This window comes from Oncorhynchus mykiss, chromosome 25 (assembly GCF_013265735.2).
Source record: "Oncorhynchus mykiss isolate Arlee chromosome 25, USDA_OmykA_1.1, whole genome shotgun sequence".
Lineage (NCBI taxonomy): Eukaryota > Metazoa > Chordata > Actinopteri > Salmoniformes > Salmonidae > Oncorhynchus > Oncorhynchus mykiss.
The window spans coordinates 22,663,816-22,683,094 of record NC_048589.1 but is presented as its reverse complement, the minus strand read 5'-3'; the positions used below and the strand labels follow the sequence as shown (position 1 = coordinate 22,683,094).

Below are 19,279 nucleotides of genomic sequence, written 5' to 3'. Positions count from 1 at the left end.
ATAGCCATGGTAGCCAAAATAATAGCCTGCCCAGCATTTTTATACATGACCCTAAGCATGATGGGATGTTAACTGCTTAATTATAACTCACAAACCATCCCAGCGCCTCTTCAACCTCAGGAGGCTGAAGAAATTCGGCTTGTCACCAAAAGCACTCACAAACTTCTACAGATGCACAATCGAGAGCATCCTGGCGGGCTGTATCACCGCCTGGTATGGCAACTGCACCGCCCTCAACCGTAAGGCTCTCCAGAGGGTAATGAGGTCTGCACAACGCATCACCGGGGGCAAACTACCTGCCCTCCAGGACACCTACACCACCCGATGTCACAGGAAGGCCATAAAGATCATCAAGGACATCAACCACCCGAGCCACTGCCTGTTCACCCCGCTATCATCCAGAAGGCGAGGTCAGTACAGGTGCATCAAAGCTGGGACCGAGAGACTGAAAAACAGCTTCTATCTCAAGGCCATCAGACTGTTAAACAGCCACCACTAACACTGACACTGACTCAACTCCAGCCACTTTAATAATGGGAATTGATGGGAAATGACGTAAATATATCACTAGCCACTTTAAACAATGCTACCTTATATAAATGTTACTTACCCTACATTATTCATCTCATATGCATACGTATATACTGTACTCTATATCATCGACGGTATCCTTATGTAATACATGTATCACTAGCCACTTTATACTATACTATGCCACTTTGTTTACATACTCATCTCATTTGTACATACTGTACTCGATACCATCTACTGTATCTTGCCTATGCTGCTCTGTACCATCACTCATTCATATATCCTTATGTACATATTCTTTATCCCCTTACACTGTGTACAAGACAGTAGTTTTGGAATTGTTAGTTAGATTACTTGTTATTACTGCATTGTCGGAACTAGAAGCACAAGCATTTCGCTACACTCGCACTAACATCTGCTAACCATGTGTATGTGACAAATAAAATTTGATTTGATTTGATTTTGTGTGGAAGCACCTGCTTTCAATATACTTCGTATCCCTCTTTTACTCAAGTCTTTCAATTTTTGGGGCATTCTTTATCGATCTATCCTAGTCAGTTCTGTCTCTAACGAGACACCAGACCTACCTGTGCCAGACCCAAGCACTTGTTGACATTTTCAGAGAGATAGATCATGTCCCCGTCTTTAGACAGCACCATGAGGAAGCCCTCCAGAGCCTTCAGATAGGAGCCATTCAGCTGGGAGTCCATCTCACTCTCCTCCTGCTCCTTCTCTACTGCCTTATCTTCTGGAAAAAGAGAGCGAGAGAGAGGGGTGAGGGGATGAGAAAGAGAATAAGAGAGGGAGGTAGCAGAAGGGACCGTGTGGCAGACATGGGGACATGAATAAAGCAGGATATATGATTACTAGCCAACACACATGCTTGTGTGGCAGGGTACTGCAACATACACAGAAACACTAAAAGGTTCCGTTCACATAGGCAGCCCAATTCTGATATTTGTTCCACTAATTGGTCTTTTGACCAATCACATCAGATATTTTTCAGAGCTGATCTGATTGGTCAAAAGACGAATTAGTGAATAATAAAAAGAAGAATTGGGTTGCCTGTCTAAACGCAGTCAAAAAGTGCCCAATTATTGATACCCTTGATAGAGACGAGCAAAAATTACTGTATAAAATAAATCATTTTAACCATTATTTTACCAGGTAAGTTGACCGAGAACACATTCTCATTTACAGCAATGACCTGGGGAATAGTTACAGGGGAGAGGAGGTCGATGAATGAGCCAATTGTAAGCTGGGGATGATTAGGTGGCCATGATGGGTTGAGGGCCAGATTGGGAATTTAGCCAGGACACCGGGGTTAACACCCCTACTCTTACGATAAGTGCCATGGGATCTTTAATGACCTCAGAGAGTCAGGACACCCGTTTAACGTCCCATCCGAAAGATGGCACCCTACACAGGGCAATGTCCCCAATCACGTCCCTGGGGAATTTGAATATTTTTAGACCAGAGGAAAGAGTGCCTCCTACTGGCCCTCCAACACCACTTCCAGCAGCATCTGGTCTCCTATCCAGGTACCAACTAGGACCAACCCTGCTTTGCTTCAGAAGCAAGCCAGCAGTGGGATGCAGGGTGGTATGCTGCTGGCAATTAATTGGCCCAGTGTCATCCGGGTTTGTCCAGGGTACGCCGTCATTGTAAATAAGAATTTGTTCTTAACTGACTTGCCAAGTTAAGTAAAATACTGCATGCTCAAAAAATGTGGAAATCATATTACAGTTGCTTAGAGAAAGAGATTGTTTAACAAGTAATAAAACATTTTCTCAAGAAAAGTCAGGAGTCAAAATTTACATCTGTTTTTAATACAGCACCTCACCTTGAGACTATTCATCCATACAGAATCCTTCCAGATCCATGATATCCTACGTCTGCGCTTATGGACTGCCCACTTCAAATCAAACCACAGGTATTCAATTAGTTTCAAGCCCTGAGACGGCAATTGCAAAATGCTGATTTTGTGGCCAATTAACCATGTCTTTGTGGATTGTGATATGTGCTTGGTGTTACCGTCTGATAGATCTATAAGTGGCTAAGTTTCAGCCTCCAGGCAACCAGGTTTTTGGCTAAAATGTCCTGGTACTGGGTAAAAATCATGATGCCTTTGACCTCAACAAGGCACCAGGACCAGTGGAAGCAAAATAGCCCCATAATATCAAAGATCCACCACCATATTTGACTGTAGGTATGAGGTTCTTTTCTGCATGTTTCAATGCCAAACTCACCACTGGTGTGCGTGGCCAATGTGCTCTATTTTCATGTCATTTGTCTAAAGCACCACCTGGACTTTGCTAAACGGCATTGGCACTTGGATTGGAAAAGGTGCCCTAGTCAGATGACATGCAAATAGAGCTCTTTGGCCACACATACCAGCAGTGGGTTTGGCATTGAAATGAGAATACATAAGCAGAAAAGAACCCCATACCTACCGCAAAATATGGTGGTGGATCTTTGATGTTATGGGGCTATTTTGCTTCCACTGGTCCTGGGCCCGTGTTAACCCTTTAGACTTGTGGGAATTGGCCTATATGGATAGTAGGGATGGGCGATATGGCCAAAATATCACATCACTGTATTTTTCCAAATTTTCACAGTATGTCGGTATTTGATGCTTTTGAATAATACAAATTGTAAATTTGCTTTTTACATTTTTAATTTTTATTTACATTTGTTTTAAAATAATGTCATCAATTGCTGCAATTCCACATTGTCACATAGTTCTGCAGGATATTGTCCAAAAAAAAATGAAGCCTTATTTTTAACCAAATCTTGCAATTGCAATTTGACTTGCGATTTAGATCAAAACACTAATTATTATTATAATTCTATAGTTAGAATATAATAGTAGGCACTTTGAATACATTGTTATTTGACATGAAAACCCTATGGGGAAAAAGAAAGGAGAGGGTACTGCAACATACACAGAAACACTAAAGGCTCTGTTCACATAGGGGCGGCAGGGTAGCCTAGTGGTTAGAGCGTTGGACTAGTCACCGATTGGTCAAAAGACGAATTCGCGAAAACAGAGAGATTTAAAGAACTTGTGTCTGGGAACCCACAACACAATAAACACTCAAACAACAAAGCAGATCTCACGGGCATCTGAATCAGCCCAAATGACCTGTAGTCTTCCCAGGGGTGTCCAGGCTAACTAAGATGGAAACCATGAAATCCTTACTCTTTGTCATCAAGGCTTCAAGATCTGCCCACTGCTCATGTGGACAGGAGAATGCTATCCGCCTGAAGGCTGTCCCAACAATGTTGTGAAGCTCTAGTTTACAGTGAGTGTCTGTGAATCCCATCAGAATCCCATCAGCACAGTCTTCTCATTTCCCCTGTTCACCTTCATCCCCAGAAGGGAGGAGCAGCAGTGTATTGTGTTGATTTCTGCTGGTCAGACCCTGCCAGACACACCTTCTGTACAGGATCATTGGGAGGCTGTTTCTTTGTCCACCAGGTAGAAGCAATAACCTCCTGGGGCCTCAGCCAGATAGAGGCCCTTTCAAACCTCAGTGAGGGGCCAACCAAGACGCTTAGCATTGCTGACAGCCTGGCAAGACTGCAAAGTCAAACCGAGGAAGTCATTACCGTGGCGATATTCTCCCACTCCATAATTGTAGATGAGTTCAGTCACGATGTCATCATCCTCTGGCCCCAAGCCGACCATTGTCTTGCTCCATTTTCCATCATTAGGGCCCTTACAAGTTGCCTTACATCCTTCTTCAAACTCTTTGTGAAGCACAATCTTCATGCCGAGCATATCTCGGTGAAAGGCGGCCGTTTTGCTTCTGTCTCCCACTTTGAAAACTAAATGCAAGGCTCGCCTCAAAGCCACTATGAGCCAAGTGAGTTTGCTACATACTATACAATTATATATATATATATATATATATATAATATATATATATATATATATAATATATAATAATATATATATAATAATATATATATATTTTATATATATATATACACAATTATATATATATATATATATATATATATATAATATATATATATATATATATATAATATATATATATATATATATATAATAATATATATATATTTTATATATATATATATAATATATATATATATATAATATATATAATAATATATATATATATATATATATATATATATATATATATATATATATATATATATATATATATATATATATATATATATATATATATATATATATATATATATATATATATATATATATATATATATATATATATACACATACATATACACACACACACACACATATATATCACGCTCAGTTTGTCTACGTTGATTAAGGATCCTTGCAATTGATTGCCATATAGAAAAGAGAAAGGATAAACAGAAGAAACAAGACAGAAAAACAAAAACACCCTGAGGCATGATCATTGTCATTGTTTTAATTCTCTCTTAACGTGGTAAGGTTTCCCATTACCTTCTGCTGCCGTAACAGCAGTAACAAATTTCCAAGCGGAAACACTTCTTCACACTCAACCTTTAAGTCTTTATTGAAGACTCATCTCTTCAGTTGGTCCTATGATTGAGTGTCATCTGGCCCAGGAGTGTGAAGGTGAATGGAAAGGCACTGGAGCAACGAACCGCCCTTGCTGTCTCGCCGGTTCCCCTCTCTTCCCTGGGATTCTCTGCCTCTAACCCTATTACAGAGGCTGAGTCACTGGCTTACTGATACTCTTCCATGCATCACTTGAGTGGGTTGAGTCACTGACGTGATCTTCCTGTCCGGGTTGGCGCTCCCCCTTGGGTAGTGCCGTGTCTCAGGATGGTAAGTTGGTGGTTGAAGAAAACCCTCTAGTTTTGGTGTGGTGTGGGGGCTGTGCTTTGGCAAAGTGGGTGGGGTTATATCCTTCCTGTTTGGCTCTGTCCGGGGGTATCGTCGGATGGGGCCAGTGTCTCACGACGCAGTGCGTGCTAGCCAAGGTGGCCAGGTGCACGGTGTTGCCTCCGACACATTGGTGCGGCTGGCTTCCGGGTTGGATGAGCGCTGTGTTAAGAAGCAATACGGCTGGTTGGGTTGTGTATCGGAGGACGCATGACATTCAGCCTTCGTTTCTCCCGAGCCCGTATGAGACCGACCGACCGAGACAGACAGACCGACAGACCGAGACACAGACACAGACCGACCGAGACAGACCGACCAAGACAGAAACCAGACAGAGACAGACAGACAGACAGACAGACAGACCGAGAGACAGACAGACCGAGACACCGACAAACACAGACCGACAGACAGAGAGACCGACCGAGACACAGACAGACCGACCAAGACAGACAGCCCGAGAGAGACCGACAGACAGCCCGAGAGAGACAGGCCGAGACAGCCAGAGAGAGACAGGCCGACACAGACCGAGACCGACAGACAGACCGAGATGGCAAAAGAGAGAGACGGCAAAAGAGAGAGACGGCAAAAGAGAGAGACGGCAAAAGAGCTGAATCAAGTAGCGGAGTAAATTATAAAAATTGATATTACATACTGTGTATTAAATTTAACAAACCAAATATCATTATAGAAGGTCAAGTAAAAACCCAAACCGGTCCATTCATCAATACCGGTATATAGTCAAATACGCTATACCACCCAATAGGGCTAAATTGAAATGACAGACAGACAGAGACAGACCGACAGAAACAGACAGACAGACAGAGACAGACAGAGACAGACCGACAGAGACAGACCGACAGACAGACAGAGACAGACAGACAGAGACAGACAGACAGACAGACCGACCGAGACAGACCGAGAGAGACAGATCGAGAGACACAGACCGAGAGACACAGACCGAGAGACAGACAGACAGAGACAGACAGACAGACAGACAGAGCGACAGAGACAGAGCGACAGAGACAGAGCGACAGAGACAGAGCGACAGAGACAGAGCGACAGAGACAGAGCGACAGAGACAGAGCGACAGAGACAGAGCGACCGACAGAGACAGACAGACAGACCGACCGACACAGACAGACACAGACCGAGAGACAGACCGACAGACACAGACAGACAGAGACAGACCGACAGAGACAGACAGACCGACAGAGACAGACCGACAGACAGACCGACCGACCGAGACCGACCGACCGACCGAGACAGACAGACCGACCGAGACAGACCGACCGAGACAGACAGACAGACCGACCGAGACAGACAGACCGACCGAGACAGACAGACAGACCGACCGAGACAGACAGACCGACCGACCGAGACAGACAGACAGACCGACCGAGACAGACAGACAGAGACAGACAGACAGACAGACAGACCGACAGAGACAGACAGACCGACAGAGACAGACAGACCGACAGAGACAGACAGACCGACAGAGACAGACAGACACAGACCGAGACAGACACAGACCGACCGACCAAGACAGACACAGACAGACCGAGACAGAGACAGACAGACAGACCGAGACACAGACAGACAGACCGAGACACCGACATACAGACAGACCGAGACACCGACAGACAGACAGACCGAGACACCGACAGACAGACAGACCGAGACACCGACAAACACAGACCGACAGACAGAGAGACCGACCGAGACACAGACAGACCGACCGAGACACAGACAGACCGAGACACAGACAGACCGACCGAAACACAGACAGACAGCCCGAGAGAGACCGACAGACAGCCCGAGAGAGACCGACAGACAGCCCGAGAGAGACCGACAGACAGCCCGAGAGAGACCGACAGACAGCCCGAGAGAGACCGACAGACAGCCCGAGAGAGACCGACAGACAGCACGAGAGAGACCGACCGAGACAGCCCGAGAGAGACAGGCCGAGAAAGCCAGAGAGAGACAGGCCGAGACAGCCAGAGAGAGACAGACAGACAGGCCGAGACAGACAGACAGGCCGAGACAGACAAAGACAGACAGAGACCGACACAGACCGAGACCGACAGACAGACCGAGATGGCAAAAGAGAGAGACGGCAAAAGAGAGAGACGGCAAAAGAGCTGAATCAAGTAGCGGAGTAAATTATAAAAATTGACATTACATACTGTGTATTAAATTTAACAAACCAAACATTAAATATCATTATAGAAGGTAAAGTAAAAACCCAAACCGGTCCATTCATCAATACCGGTATATAGTCAAATACGCTATACCAGCCAGGATAGGGCTAAATTTAAATGTTTCTTAAAGAAGAAATATGAAAAAACGCATCTGCATAACCAAGGTAGCAATTGAAAGGGAACAGTTACCTGGAAAAGTATTAGACCAAAAGGAGAGGACACAACAGTTCACCTGACAAGACTGAATCCAAACATCACACTGTTGATCTTATGTCCATTTTACATTTACTGTACTTTTTTCCTCATTTGTTGATCTGAAAACACTCTGGATACATTCAGTAACATAAGACTATTCCTGGAAAATGGTGCAACATAATACAAAACAATGAAGGGTTTGAGTGAGAGGACTAACTGGTGTTTCCAAGTGGCCCCCCACACACACACACACACCTCTCCATATTGCCTCTTGCGATATGGATATTGTGAACGCCAATATCACAATTCCGATTAAAATGATATTAATTGTGCAGGCCTAATGTATAGCATGTTACTGTACAGCCACTACGTTCCAATTGAGGCTCTTATTGGTGCCCAAATCTGCCACTTTCAACCAATATACATACGGGTACGAGTGTAAAGCCATCCTGAACAGCATCATGAACTTTACCCAGTACCAGGACATTTTAGCCAAAAGCCTGGTTGCCTCTGCCAGGAGGCTGAAATTTGTCAACAAGTGTAACTTCCAGCAAGACAATAACCCTAAGCACAGATCAAAATCCACAAAGAAATGTCTACATTTTGCAATGGCCATCACAATTTCCGGACTTGAAACCCATTAAATACCTGTGGTTTGAATTGAAGAGGACAGTTTGAATTGAAGAGGACAGTCCTTAAGCGCAGACGAAGGATATCAAGGATCTGGAAGGATTCTGTATGGAGGAATGGTCTAAGATCCCTCGCAATGTGTTCTCCAACTCATAAAACATTTTAGAAAAAGGGTTGTTATCCACACAAGGTGAGGTTTGAAAACAGGGTGTCAATCATTTTGACCCCTATCTTTTAAACAAAATCTTTCTATGAGCAATTGTGTTAATATAAAATATAAATATAGCTCAGTATTTGAATTATTTATTTCATACGGTCATTTTATGCTTAGATGGAATTTTTGTTCCTCTTTATCAAGGGAGTAAATAATTTCAGACCCCACTGTATATCCTCCTGTCTGCAAGTTTCTAGATCTTCCAGGTCACCCACGCTGCTCACCTCACTGCTTTTTCTCACCTCCCACTTCTCTCCTCACCCCCACCCCTTAACCCCCAAGACACTTTTGACACTATCCGCACCACAACTGTGTCCCTCTAATTTGGACACTACCATATTCCTCTTCCTCACTCCCCCCAGCGTACTGACCTGTGCTCAGCAGTTTCCTCATGTGCAGGTAGCTGATGGCCAGTCTCATGATAGAAGCCTTGTCTAGGTTGGAGGTGACACTGTGGGGCAGGGGCAGCTCCTGGGCCAGCTCGTAGAACACCTCCGACTCCTTCCCCCTCCGGAATCGCGCTGCATCCCGGGACTTCTCCTTCCTCCGCTCCGAGCTCACCCTGCTGTGGGAGACAGGCCGATCAACAAGATGCAAGTCAGAGTCCGGGCCTAACACACACACCACCAGGGATTGCATCCTTGTTGTCTGTCTGCCTGCTCTGCGCACTGTTCACTAAGCCACTGGCCAGACAATGGGAAAGGCTGCAGTAGCTGGGGTCTGCAACAAGCTCCAAGTCCAACCGTCTCACCCTAGCAGGCTCATTTTCGGACGCTGGCCCAGCCTGCCGTCTTATTGGCTGCAAACCAAAGGAAGCACAGTGAGCCCCCCATGGCATCATTGGCTGGGAGTGGGGACTTGGTTGTGTGTGATACGCAGTAGATTCTCCACTCTACCTGCTTGGTGCACTGCCAAGCCTCTCCACCAATCATCCTGACATTTACTTCCAATAGTACAATCCTCCACTATTGAGGGACAGTGAGGGGGGACAGACGGTCCTCGTTAAGGACACACATTTACATTCAAAAACATACAGGCTACTGAACGAATGACAGCCTCTTTAAAAATTGGTCCACTTCATGCAACAAGAACCATAAGAGGAACAAAAAGGAGCCCGTTTTGAAAACTATGCAGGCTAGGACTCCGCTAAGATCAGTACCTCAAAAAGGTAAAAAAATAAAATAAATGCTGTACAAATATAGACCACGATGCAATTCTCCATTGAGTGAGAGAATGTTAAAATATGTAGGCTAAAATAAGATCTTAACTAAACAGTAAAAAAATATCCGGTGGGAAAAAACGACAAGGAGAACTTTTAATTCCGTAGAAGGTCTGCCGAAAACAAAGGTGCCAATAAAACATATTTAATTCTCCTTCAGAGTTTCTTGTAAAGAAATACACTGCTCAAAAAAATAAAGGGAACACTTAAGCAACACAATGTAACTCCAAGTCAATCACACTTCTGTGAAATCAAACTGTCCACTTAGGAAGCAACACTGATTGACAAATTCCATATGCTGTTGTGCAAATGGAATAGATAACAGGTGGAAATTATAGGCAATTAGCAAGACACCCCCAATAAAGGAGTGGTTCTGCAGGTGGTGACCACAGACCACTTCTCAGTTCCTATGCTTCCTGGCTGATGTTTTGGTCACTTTTGAACGCTGGCGGTGCTTTCACTCTAGTGGTAGCATGAGATGGAGTCTACAACCCACACAAGTGGCTCAGGTAGTGCAGCTCATCCAGGATGGGACATCAATGCGAGCTGTGGCAAGAAGGTTTGCTGTGTCTGTCAGCGTAGTGTCCAGAGCATGGAGGCGCTACCAGGAGACAGGCCAGTACATCAGGAGACGTGGAGGAGGCCGTAGGAGGGCAACAACCCAGCAGCAGGACCGCTACCTCCGCCTTTGTGCAAGGAGGAGCAGGAGGTGCACTGACAGAGCCCTGCAAAATGACCTCCAGCAGGCCACAAATGTGCATGTGTCTGCTCGAACGGGTGGTTTGAGGGCCCGACGTCCACAGGTGGGGGTTGTGCTTACAGCCCAACACCGTGCAGGACGTTTGGCATTTGCCAGAGAACACCAAGATTGGCAAATTTGCCACTGGCACCCTGTGCTCTTCACAGATGAAAGCAGGTTCACACTGAGCACATGTGACAGACGTGACAGAGTCTGGAGACGACGTGGAGAACGTTCTGCTGCCTGAAACATCCTCCAGCATGACAGGTTTGGCGGTGGGTCAGTCATGGTGTGGGGTGGCATTTCTTTGGGGGGGCCGCACAGCCCTCCATGTGCTCGCCAGAGGTAGCCTGACTGCCATTAGGTACCGAGATGAGATCCTCAGACTCCTTGTGAGACCATATGCTGGTGCGGTTGGCCCTGGGTTCCTCCTAATGCAAGACAATGCTAGACCTCATGTGGCTGGAGTGTGTCAGCAGTTCCTGCAAGAGGAAGGCATTGATGCTATGAACTGGCCCGCCCGTTCCCCAGACCTGAATCCAATTGAGCACATCTGGGACATCATGTCTCGCTTCATCCTCCAACACCACATTGCACCACAGACTGTCCAGGAGTTGGCGGATGCTTTAGTCCAGGTCTGGGAGGAGATCCCTCAGGAGACCATCCGCCACCTCATCAGGAGCATGCCCAGGCATTGTAGGGAGGTCATACAGGCACGTGGAGGCCACACACACACTACTGAGCCTCATTTTGACTTGTTTTAAGGACATTACATCAAAGTTGAATCAGCCTGTAGTGTGGTTTTCCACTTTAATTTTGTGTGACTCCAAATCCAGACCTCCATGGGTTGATAAATTTGATTTCCATTGATAATTTGTGTGATTTTGTTGTCAGCACATTCAACTATGTAAAGAAAAAAGTATTCAATAAGAATATTTCATTCATTCAGATCTAGGATGTGTTATTTTAGTGTTCCCTTCATTTTTTTGAGCAGTGTATAATACACACAGTACCAGTCAAAAGTTGACACACCTACTCATTCAAGGGTTTTCCTTTATTTTTACATTGTAGAATAATAGTGAAGACATCAAAACTATAAAATAACACATATGGAATCATGTAGTAACCAAAAAAGTGATAAACAAATCAAAATATATTATATATTTGAGATTCTTCAAAGTAGCCACCCTTTGCCTTGATGACAGCTTTGCACACTCGTCATTCTTTCAACCAGCTTCACCTGGGATGCTTTCCAACAGTCTTGAAGGAGTTCCCACACAAGCTGAGAACTTGTTGGCTGCTTTTCCTTCATTCTGCAGTCCAACTCATCCCAAACGATCTCAGTTGGGTTGAGGTCAGGTAATTGTAGAGGCCAGGTCATATGATGCAGCACTCCATCACTCTCCTTCTTGGTCAAATAGCCCTTACACAGCCAGGAGGTGTGTTGGGTCATTGTCCTGTTGAAAAACAAATGATAGTCCCACTAAGCGCATACCAGATGGGATGGCATATCGCTGCAGAATTCTGTAGTAGCCATGAAGTGTGCCTTGAATTGTAAAGAAATCACAGACAGTGTCACCAGCAAAGCACCCCCACACCTGCTTCATGGTGGGAACCACACATGAGATCATCCGTTCACCTACTCTGCGTCTCACAAAGACATGGCGGTTGGAACCAAAAATCTCACATTTTGGATCATCAAACTCTGGGTCTTCCATTCCTGTGGCGTGGAGAGCCAGCTTCATCATGGTTTTTGCGACTGCACTTGAAGAAACTTTCAAAGTTCTTGACATTTTCCGTATTGACTGACCTTCATGACCCTAAGTAATGATGGACACTGTCATTTCGCTTTGCTTATTTGAGCTGTTCTTGCCATAATATGGACTTGGTCTTTTACCACAGAGGGCTATCTTCTGTATACCACCCCTACCTTGTCACAACACAACTGATTGGCTCAAACGTATTAAGAAAATAAATTCTACAAATAAACAAGGCACACCTGTTAATTGAAATGCATTCCAGGTGACTATCTCATGAAGCTGGTTGAGAGAATGCCAAGACTTTGCAAAGCTTTCATCAAGGCAAAGGGTGGCTACTTTGAACAATCTGAAATATATTTGATTTGTTTAACACTTTAATGGTTACTACATGTGTTATTTAATAGTTTTGATGTCTCCTCTATTAATCTACAATGTAGAAAATAGTAAAAATAAAGAAAAACCTTGGAATGAGGTGGTGTCCAAACTTTTGACTGATACTGTTTATCTCCCACGTGATGTGAACACATGCATGGCTTATTGTCGGTCTTGTCCATATGTATTGAAGCATGTAGAGATTGTAGACAAGTCAAGGCAATGACACCAATGCATACCAGAGGCTGCTGCTGAGTTGTGGTCTTAACCCTACAGACAACAGCGTAAATCCAAAAAGTGTGCAACGCTCACCATGAAAATAGACGTCAGTAAAAATAAACCCCCCCCCCCGAAACATAATTGCAATTTATCTGTTATGGAGTTAGAGTAACATAATTATATTATTTGAGACTGTCTGTAAAAATCAGTAAAATGCTGCAGCTAGCTAATTGAACGTAATTTAAAAATATATACATTTACTACTAGCCTATATAGATTAGCACATTTCCTAACATTATTTTGAGTCCAGAAAGTCCCTCCTAACAGTTAATGACAGAAACTGATCCACCTCAATGTACATCATGTCCACACACAAATGAGTAGCCTAGATGGTCAGTTTTGCAACCCAAATATTTTGCATGCTCAGTGAATGTGTCTGCAGGTTTTGCATCATGTGCATGCATGATGAAAATAACCAATGTAATACCTCAACCTGAAGTCAAACTGACAGACAGGCAGTCAGTAGGTAGCAGTCTGTGTCTCTTTACCAAGCTGACAGACTGACTGTGCAGGTCAGGAGCTCAGTCAGCGGGGGCCAAATATTTACACTATCCTCAGTCAGATCTCCCAGACCACATGAGTTCTGCCTCTCTGGGGTCTGAGTTTGTGGTCCTCTGGTCCTCTGTGTAATGCAACCAGTTCTGCATAGTGCCATCACACTTCTCACCCTCCGCTACAGAGACCTTCCTGGTCACTTGCACTAGCCCAGAGCAATATCTTTCAATAATCATTGCTTTCAACCAACCAACCACTGCTAAGTGAAGCAGATAAAAATAAATGAATATCTAGGTCTTCACCCGTGGAAAATCTGGCCACATGAAGGTAAAATAAAATCTAAGCGTATCTCTGTGCTATGTATTGGAATCTATTGTGATGTGACAGACAAGTATGGCTTATGCACAGAGAATACAGGGAATGTCTGGAAACCCTTTACCTGAAAAGTCCTGGTTTAGGCTGGACCACAAACTCTACAAAGTGAGTTATGTGCAGTCCAAACAAAGGCAGCTACAGAAGACAGGATTCTCGTGCTGCTGTCTTAATGGTGCGTCAGCCCCTCCACACTACAGATGGGAGGTGGGTGTCCTGCAAGACAGGAATGTCAGTGTTCTGCCATGGCCAGCGAAGAGCCCGGATCTCAATCCCATTGAGCACGTCTGGGACCTGTTGGTGAGGGCTAGGGCCATTCCCCCCCAGAAATGTCCAGGAACTTGCAGGTGCCTTGGTGGAAGAGTGGGGTAACATCTCACAGCAATAACTGGCAAATCTGGTGCAGTCCATGAGGAGGAGATGCACTGCAGTACTTAATGCAGCTGGTGGCCACACCAGATACTGACTGTTACTTTTGACCCCCATTTTGTTCATGGACACATTATTCAATTTCTGTTCTGTGGAACTTGTTCAGTTTGTCTCAGTTGTTGAATCTTATGTTCATACAAATATTTGCATGTCAAGTTTTCTAAAAAATAAACGCAGTTTACAGTGAGAGGACGTTTCTTTTTTTGCTGAGTTTATATCCAAGATATCAAGTTTAACAAGTGAACATCCATATCAGTGAACCTTCCCACACACTCCCTCTTGTTTGGGGATGGTTTGGTGCCATCGTTGATACTGCTTGGCCAACTTGGCTTTGGTTTGTTGATTGGGTTTGTTGTCCTTAACAGTGCTTGAATCCCCCGAAACCAGAAACATGTTTCTTTGAGCTCATAAGTATCTCTCGTCAATTAATCGTTCAAGCTCTTCAATGGATTCTGAATCATCCAGCGTGTTTGCAGGCAGAGTAAAACAAAAATAACGGATGTATCTTTCCGGACCTGTACAGGCTGTCAGTAGATACCCGCAATACATTTTTTTTTACTATGTGTGTAGTAATGGGTATTTCTTCCCTCACTGTATGTAATGGGACAAGCTTATAGGTCCTTATGGAAAACTTGTTCCTCATGAAGAGATGCATATACAAAATGTCACAACATAGTATGAGGAAAACCATGAATTGAATACATTTTAGAATAAGGCTGTAATGTAACAAAATGTGGAAAAAGTCAAGGGGTCTGAATACTTTCCCAATGCGCACATAAATATATATATATATATATATATATATATATATATATATATGTATGTGTGTGTATATATACATACATACATACAAATATATATATATATATATTTGTGTGTATGTATGTATATATACATACATACAAATATTTAAAAAAGGTGTATGTATGTATGTGCATTGGGAAAGTATTCAGACCCCTTGACCATGTGGCTATATATATAAGCACAACGTGACTAAGAGACAAGTCGGAATGTTTGACTAACAAGTCTAACACCCTGTCGCCGCTAGCTGTCTGTCAGCGTCTTGAATCTAGCCCTATGCCAGAAAATATATTTAAGACCACAGCTGTGCAAAAAGCCCATGGATCATGAAAGACCCATAGTTGCACACAAAAATGCTATCTTAAATAGATGTTTTGTTCAGTGGACAGGCTTTTTACTTAAATTTGGCCTATGCACAAAGAAAGTGTCAATTAAAGGCCTTTCCTGGCAACCAGTGAATTGCCACACACACACTTTATGCCAGGAACTCCCACTGACGTCAGGCTCTCAGTGATTAAGACGTGATACAGAAATAACAAGGTCACAGCAATCCATGGAATGGCAAACACTATAACATTAAAATAAGCTTGATACTTTTTGCAATGGTTTTGATTTCTGTTTTGGTTTTAGAACCTGCGGACAAAGCAGTGTGAAATTGTTGTGAAAGTAGGCATAGAGCGCAAAGCACTACGTTAGATTCATTTCAGCAGTTTTAAGTAAGGTATTTGGTAACAAATAAAAGCTCCATCACTGAGGCAAACCTCATCCTACATTAGTATACATTTCTAAATTCTGCCCACATAGTCCCATAGAATGTTACACTAACAACAAAAGTAGCTGCCTCCCATAGAACAGCCTACCTTGGTTCACACGGATACCACTACATTGGCCTACGGCAACTAAACCATCTCAATTATAGAGGCGCCAAACAGTTTTAATTACATTTTGAGTATTATACGAGCAACCACTAACAATACATTTCAACACCTTTACAATGAAGGCCAGAAAATGGGAGACAAGATAATGGAGTTGACATACCTGGCTTTCTTCCCTGTTCTTGCCTCAACATTTGAAAACCTCAAAGACACGTTTCAACAATTCCTCAAAACGTTCATAATCTGTATTCAGCACCTCAAAACAAGCTCTCACGATCATTCGGGCAAGTCAAGTGACAGCAAGTGGACCCATATCTCGCGACCTTTTAACACACTGGCTGTCAGTGCCGCTAGCTATGTAGTTAGTTTAGTAGTTAACCGCCTATCTAGCTAACGTTAGTTCTAGAAATTAAAATATCGAGTCGTCTCTAACATTTACTGTAGCTGGCTAGGCTAGCTAACTAGTTACGCAAACACGTCAAAATCTAAACCAAGCCGAACGAAACAACACATTACAGCTAGCTAATCGGCTAGATTACTAGAGGCGAACGTACCTTTTCTTTTCTGGGACAACTGTGTTCATTTTAATGACGACGGACTTATTTTGAGCCTCAGCCAAGAAGATAAACTGTGTTTCGGGCCCGTACAAAAACAAGCGAAAATTCATGTAGCTATTCAAATTAAATCCGTAATTGTGTTTCCAGAAATTGTTGATAAATGCAAATCAGGAGAGGTCAAGCCTCCATCGCTGAAGTCAAAACATGAGTGCAGAAGAATGTGTTTTAATTCCTTCGAAATGGCATGAGGTGCCACGCTAGCGGTTGCTTGGAACAACGTTGCATCTAGTTAGCTGAGGAGCTAGGTCAAACACCGTACAGTAAGATAGGTAGAAACTGCTTTTCCAAAAGAAATCCCCGATCACTCTTGTTGGCAAGCTAAATTCATGCGTAGAAACATGTCATTACGGGTCTAATGGTTGTCTCGCGCCCAAATGCGCATGTGCAGGCCGTCAATTCATTTTGACGAAAATGAAAACGTGGCTGTTTGTCACTATCACGAGGTTGGAGTAATAACATGTTTAACTACTTAAGACATTGTCTCGAGTCTAGGTTGTGCCTTTAGATTTCGAGAAAACGAACGACTAACGAATCATTTTTCACTTCTTTCATTGACTTCTCAAACCCCGGCCTGGTTCCCGGAAGTCTCACGATGTCGCTCCTCTGGGTTTAGAAACTCTGTGGCTAGGTGATCAGCTGCTTATCAATTAAATTTCAATTACATTTAAGGGATTTATTGACATGGGAAACATATGTTAACATTGCCAAAGCAAGTGAAGTAGATAATAAATAAAAGTTAAATAAAACAATAAAAATTAGCATTACACTCACAGAAGTTCCAAAATAATAAAGATATTTCAAATGTCATATTAAGTCTATATACAGTGTTGTAACGATGTGCAAATAGATAAAGTATAAAAGTGAAAAACAAATTAACATAAATATGGGTTGTATTTGCTTATCTCCCCCAGAGAGATGAGCAATTACTACAGGTCTGGAATCAGCTAACATTTTATACTTGTGTAACTCTGTGTTGTTGCCTGTTCACACTGCTATGCTTTATCTTGGCCAGGTCGCAGTTGTAAATGAGAACTTGTTCTCAACTAGCCTACCTGGTTAAATAAAGGTGAAATAAAAGAGAATCTGTCCCCTCCCATTACCTCTTTGTCTTTTCGGGAGCGCACGCAATCACATGCCTCTCCACCGGCGGCGCGCACGAGCTCTATGGTACGGTATATTCCATTTGTTTGGTTTCCCTCCTTTACACAAAGTTGACTGAACTGCTATCATTAAAATGTAAGCATGACACATTTACCAGGCCAAACGTCAGTTCCCTTACAAATTCAATAAAAGACTAACATCAAACAATCTCAGTTCAATCTACACAAAATAATAAAACATGAGCATTTACCTTTTACAATGAGAAGTGAGGCATTTTTTACCAAAAATGTAGGCCTATGGTTCAAGAGTGGGGGGTTATGGCAGTATTACCACTCCAAACTCAAACTCTTTCCCAGTAAATATTACCTTTTAATGTGCCATGACACAACCAGTCATGATGTTTTTATCTGATTGTCAAAAAAGTAGGTTTCCTTCGCACGTTCATCCAAAATAATTCCAGCATCTTAACAGTGCACTGTGCACCCGCCAACTTTCCTTCAATATGCAAGTGGCTACAACTATCTCACAGGAGAAAGCATCCGAGCTAGGCAAAACAGCACCCCTCTGCCTTACATTATGTAGCCCAAGTGGGTTGCGAAATATTCAACCCCCTTGGCATTTTTCCATTTTTTTTTGCCTTACAACCTGGAACTAAAATAGATTTTTGGGGGGTTTGTATAATTTTATTTACACAACATGCCTACCACTTTGAAGATCCTAAATATTTTTTATTGTGGAACAGACCCCCAAAAAACAGAACTTGAGCTTGCATAACTATTCACCCCCCAAAGTCAATACTTTGTAGAGCGACCTTTTGCAGCAAATACAGCTGCAAGTCTCTTGGGGTATGTCTCTATAAGCTTGGCACATCTAGCCACTGGAATTTTTGCCCACTCTTCAAGGCAAACTGCTACAGCTCCTTCAAGTTGGATGGGTTCCACTGGTGTACAGCAATCTTTAAGATACCACAGATTCTCAATTGGATTCTGTCTGGGCTTTGACTAGGCCATTCCAAGACATTTAAAAGGTGTCCCCTTAAACCACTCGAGTGTTGCTTTAGCAGTATGCTTAGGGTCATTGTCCTGCCGGAAGGTGAACCTCCGTTTCAGTCTCAAATCTCTAGAAGACTGAAACAGGCTTCCCTCAAGAATTTCCCTGTATTTAGTGCCATCCATCATTCCTTCTATTCTGACCAGTTTCCCAGTCCCTGCCGATGAAAAACATCCCCACAGCATGATGCTGCCGCCACCATGCTTCACTGTGGGGATGGTGCCCTCAGGCTAATGAAAGGTGTTGGGTTTACGCCAGACATAGCATTTTCCTTGATGGCCAAAAAGCTACATTTTAGTCTCATCTGACCAGAGTACCTTCTTCCATATGTTTGGGGAGTCTACTACATGCCTTTTGGCAAACACCAAACGTGTTTGCTTATTTTTTTCTTTAAGCAATGGCTTTTTTCTGGCTTTAAAGCCCAGCTCTGTGGAGTGTACGGCTTAAAGTGGTCCTATGGACAGATACTCAAATCTTTGCTGTGGAGCTTTGCCGCTCCTTCAGCGTTATCTTTGGTCTCTTTGTT

The 19,279-nt window shown here is 43.3% G+C and overlaps 1 protein-coding gene and 1 pseudogene across 8 annotated transcripts in view; both read right to left on the bottom strand.

Moving 5' to 3' along the window:
• LOC110505629 (hypoxia-inducible factor 1-alpha-like) overlaps nucleotides 1–17,175 on the bottom strand; it is a 30,639-nt gene extending 13,464 nt beyond the window's left edge. Inside the window, exons 1-3 of one of the 8 annotated variants that reach the window (XM_036962422.1) lie at nucleotides 16,540–17,175; nucleotides 9,016–9,209; nucleotides 1,119–1,279 (exon numbers count right to left, since the gene is read on the bottom strand). In XM_036962422.1, coding sequence (XP_036818317.1) covers nucleotides 1,119–1,279; nucleotides 9,016–9,209; nucleotides 16,540–16,652 — 468 coding nt within the window. In that variant the 5' untranslated portion in view covers nucleotides 16,653–17,175. Of the gene's footprint in view, nucleotides 1–1,118; nucleotides 1,280–2,374; nucleotides 2,439–9,015; nucleotides 9,210–16,148; nucleotides 16,493–16,539 lie in introns of those variants that run through there. The other 7 variants (XM_036962421.1, XM_021584969.2, XM_036962419.1 and 4 more) reach the window with 7 other exon arrangements.
• LOC110505630 lies at nucleotides 3,075–4,395 on the bottom strand (annotated as a pseudogene).
• Nucleotides 17,176–19,279: the final 2,104 nt, after the last annotated feature.